This window comes from Nestor notabilis, unplaced genomic scaffold, assembly GCF_000696875.1.
Source record: "Nestor notabilis isolate BGI_N333 unplaced genomic scaffold, ASM69687v1 scaffold17851, whole genome shotgun sequence".
Taxonomy (NCBI): domain Eukaryota; kingdom Metazoa; phylum Chordata; class Aves; order Psittaciformes; family Psittacidae; genus Nestor; species Nestor notabilis.
Window position 1 is genome coordinate 33052 of NW_009916304.1, and position 4449 is coordinate 37500.

The following is a 4449-nucleotide window of genomic DNA, read 5'->3' on the forward strand; positions in this document are numbered from 1 at the left end:
CTCTTTCCGTGGCAGATCATACTGCAGGTATCTACTCTTATGGAAGTTACAGAGCTATACAAATTAACCCATTCACCCTTATCACACTTATCAGGCTACAGTTTATCCTCACTCAATCCTAAAAATATTTACTGGTTCTGCAAACTGGCACATTTCTGATTAAAATTAAGAATTATGTGTGTAAGTACAGAAGGAATGCCCTCTCTGTGATGGGAGTAGAATTATTTATAGATGTAAAGGTAAAACTGTCTAGCAGTGTGTTCCTGACCAAAGAATATCAAGAGATTCTCACACAGAGTTAAAGCACAGAATGAAGGAGACATACACAAAATACTGTTTTAATTGTTTGCTTTCTCTGCTTAAAAAATTATGAAGACAAAGTGGAAGGTGTGAAAAGCATAGGGGGGTCTGATTTGCATTTTATTTAACTTGGCATAGAAGCAGATACACTGTACCAATGGGATCTCATAACTTACACTCATAACTGTCAGGTCAGGAAACCTGCCAAAGCTTTTCAAAACCTCCTGGCTACAGCCCAGTTGATGGGATCCTTTACAGACCACAAGGTCTGTTGCTGTTTAAATCACAGGTACAGGCAATGTAATTAACCTAAGTTCCTTCACCTGTGAAACTGTAGCTATAGTATAATACTCTTGGATATTACGAAACTAATTTAGTGCTACAGGTGGTCAGATACCAAATGCAATGCGAAGTATTGTCTTGGTTTCATGTGCCTGCAGTGTGAATACATTCACCAACCCCTCTGAGGAAAGCTTCTAGCCAATGGAAAACATGTAAAACCGTATCTCTGCTGAGGCATTAAAGAAAATGAATGAAAGTTGTGAGCTACTGCTACTGTGGTATGACATCCCCGCCATGGCTCGGGATGAGGGAGCCTACACATCACAACCCACAGAAAAAAAAAAAGGCTGGAGAAAAGAAGAAAAAACAAACCCCCACCACAATCTGTGCACCATTTATCAAACCAGCTCTGCTTAGCCAACCCCCAAAGGACCTTGTGGCGCAGCCTGAAGCAAGGGAAGATTTATCTGTGCTCCTGAGAGTTTTGCTCTCCCTGCCCTATACGAGCAGACACAAACCACTTTATTCCCCTTCTGTATCTTGCTGTCCCCACCCCTGCCCTTGCAAGCCATCAGAGTGGCAGCAAACAGGATTTGTGCACAGAGAGAATGAAGAAAGGAGTTCCTTTGTTAGCAGTTGTGCTTATTCAGCACAACGCTGGCTGTGCACTACAGCTCTAAGCAGAGTTAGCAACCACGGAAGGAACCAACACTTTTATATGAACATGCAGTGAAGGGAATGATTTGGCATGGATGGCAGACCCAGAAGGAAGATTCTAGTAGCGTGCTTAGTTGTAGTCCAGTGGAAGGTGTTCCTGCCTGTGGCAGGGGGTTGGAACTAGATGAGCTTTAAGATCCCTTCCAATCCAAACCAGTCTACGACTCTATGATTCTATAATTGCAGCTACTCATAACTGCATAAAAGGCTTGCCTTTGCAATCTGAAAAAAAGCTATTAGTATGGGAATGCTACAAGCTCTTCTCTATTCAATTGATTTCCTCTTATTAAGTCTCTCTTTAAACATACTGGAAGAAATCTATTTGTGTATCTATCATCATTCTTTTGCCTGGGGTCCAAGGCTGGTGAAATATTGATGTGAAGGCTTTAGCTACTGTTTTTATCATATTAGTTAGTGGGTTTTGAATACAATCCCCTGCCAAGGTTCCTGCTGCATGCGTGAGCTCCCTGCTACACACACGTAAAAACAGTATTAATTACCCCAAATAGAGGTTCTCCTGCGCTAGGCAGGATACCCCATCAAGAAGTGTGAGATTGAGTCAGCAGCAGTGGGCTAACAGGTCTAAGCACACACAGATCAGAGGAGTGATGACTTGCAGGAGAACCGGTCATATGCTCCAGACACAGGAATGGTAACAGGAGTAACTGAGGGTGATAGAGGACAGGGCTGGTAAAAGGAGTGAAAGAAATAAGAGAGGGAAAATGTAGGCTAAATACAAGGCAGGTCCCATGGGCAACTCTCCTGGCATGAGAAATCGTATCAAAATGTTCCTTCAGGTTTTCTTCAAAGAATGTCTTAGTTCAGCCTGCTACACTCTTCAGAAAACACTGGGTGTCTTGGTGTCAATGTCTTGAAGAGACCTCTAGAGAGATACACTGTGCCCAGTACCTGAGAAACTCTCCTTAGCATACAGCTGTCCTAAATGGGAATTGAAGGCACAGCACTGATAATTTGCACAGTGGATGATCTGTGCCCATCACAAGCTAGACCAGGGGAAAGAGCTGAGGTACCAAATGCAAAGTGATGGCCATACCTTCACTGCCCAAGGGCTCCCACCTGTGGACCATCATTGACTCTTGGTGATCCACATGCCCCGATGTCCACCTGAAACTAGTGCTGGCTAGAAGTCAGTATGACCTACCTTAATTCAATGTTAAATCCAGCTTGAACATGAATAGTCCATTCGCATCGTGCGTTCAGTGGGTAACCCTCCAGCAAAATCTGACCTCTAGAAGCCCGAAGAACTTGTCCACATCCTGGGGAGCAAAGGAAGAAAAAAAAATATCTGTGTAAAGGACCTTTAAGAGGTATTTGAAGAAAATACGTGTAGAAACAACACCGGAATGAGAAGACAGGGTGGCTTAGGCAGATAAATGCTTTCTTACCAGGCAGCATATAAAATAAAGGCACAGCCACAAAAAGGCTATAAAGACTTCTGGCTCTAATAATGTATTGCCTAGGCTAAGAGCAACCCTAGAAAAGTTTTAGTTGATTGCTTCTTCCTGGTTTGCAACGAAGCCTCATGAAACCATTCCTTACAGCTTTTGCCCCACTCTTGATTAGCCCACCCACCCAGACGGCTGACCCTCCAGCTCAGAAGAGTTGTAATGAATCTTATATTGACCTGTGTAAAACCTGAAGCTGAGAAAGTTGGAAAAATGTTAAAGGACAATGAACACTTGAGATAGCTCAAGTAAGTGAAACAGTGAGAGGAGGAGCTGTTGCACTCAACATCATCGTTTCAAATCCTTCACAAGGAGACCCCTGGAAGAAAAGTAGCTGATGTATTCCTAGAGGAGATGTCTGTTTGTCCTCAGGATTCACCACATTTTCCTTATGTGTTAATGCCACCACGTCAATGGAGACATATAACAATTACAGCTCCTCCACCAGTGACTCAGTGTAACACATACATGACATACAGCCCTTATCCCTTCTCTCAGGTACTTTCCTACCCTTCTACTCCCATCCCATCCTGCCTTTGTCACTCTCAGCTTTCCGCCATACTAGAAAAGATGCACTTCAGTCCCCACCATCAATAGGATAAAATGAAGTACTCCAGTTGTTCGTGACCACTCTGAGAAAACCACCAGAGGACAAGGACCTGAACAAGCAGCAGACAAGGTCGCACACTGAGGAAGCAATATCTTTTCACAGCTACCCTGCAGCTGTCCCTAGGCAGCTGTCCAGGGATAGCTGTCCTGTTTCCTCATCTTGGATGCTGAACATTTTTAGCCCAGAGTTATCTCACCTTCGGTAACCTCTGCCTTTACCCCAGCTATAAAATATGGCTAATGGTATTTTTGCCTGTGGAAGAAGGACAGTTGTTTAGTGATTTTTATAGAGCCTTCTGTGGTCTGGAAATGTAAGTGCCAGCAAAATGCACAGTTCAATCATTACGCACCAAACAGAGCTAATTTCTCAGTTTCTACTTTTCTGAGTACATCTTTCCAGATGGAGTCTTGTACATGGCTACATTCCCTGGTAAGCCTTCTGGTGCTTTGCTGGGGGATGAGGCTCTATCCATAAGCCAGAAGTTGCAATTGAGTCTAATAGCATTGCCGAACCAGGGGACTCTGATAGGCCGCATAAACGGATAATGAGGATAAGTAAAAAGACAAATGACCCAAAAGACCTCCACAGCAACTCTCTCGCTTCATTTTACCTCTTTAGTCCAACAGAAATCCCTGCTGCTTCCATCTGTTTCCCAAGGGGAACCCTAAACTTTTAAGCAGTAACACAGGGTGAATGCTTCCTACTGAAATGAGTTTTAACACTTGCCTCAGGGCCCTTCTTTCCTTTGGGAAAAGAGGGCGACAGTGACCTGGTTTGGTGAAGAACCAAGCCTCTGCGGTTCCGACTGATCTTACTGTCTGGAAATCAGTCCTGCTGCATCTAGTCTATGGGGAAAAGTGAAAACTGCAGGTCAATTACTCCTCTTGCTTCTTAAGGAAGTGTTGCTCAAATGAAACACCCTTTGTTCATTTACCCTTGGTTGCCCTTAATTAAGCAGGACCCAAGGAAACAGAAATGCTACTCAGAAGAGTTCCTCAGAAGTGCTTCATCCTCCTCTGGGGCTCACTTAGTTCCCTCTGTAAAAGACAAGACTAATGACTGTGCCCAGCAACC

The 4449-nt window shown here is 43.8% G+C and overlaps 1 protein-coding gene across 1 annotated transcript in view; it reads right to left on the reverse strand.

Moving 5' to 3' along the window:
- The window catches only part of PAMR1 (peptidase domain containing associated with muscle regeneration 1), a gene marked incomplete at its 5' end in the record, with an annotated part of 32249 nt that extends 29673 nt beyond the window's left edge, over positions 1-2576 (reverse strand). The window contains one exon of the mRNA XM_010024520.1: positions 2462-2576. Coding sequence (XP_010022822.1) covers positions 2462-2576 — 115 coding nt within the window. The remainder of the gene's footprint in view (positions 1-2461) is intronic.
- Between the last annotated feature and the right edge of the window lie 1873 nt (positions 2577-4449).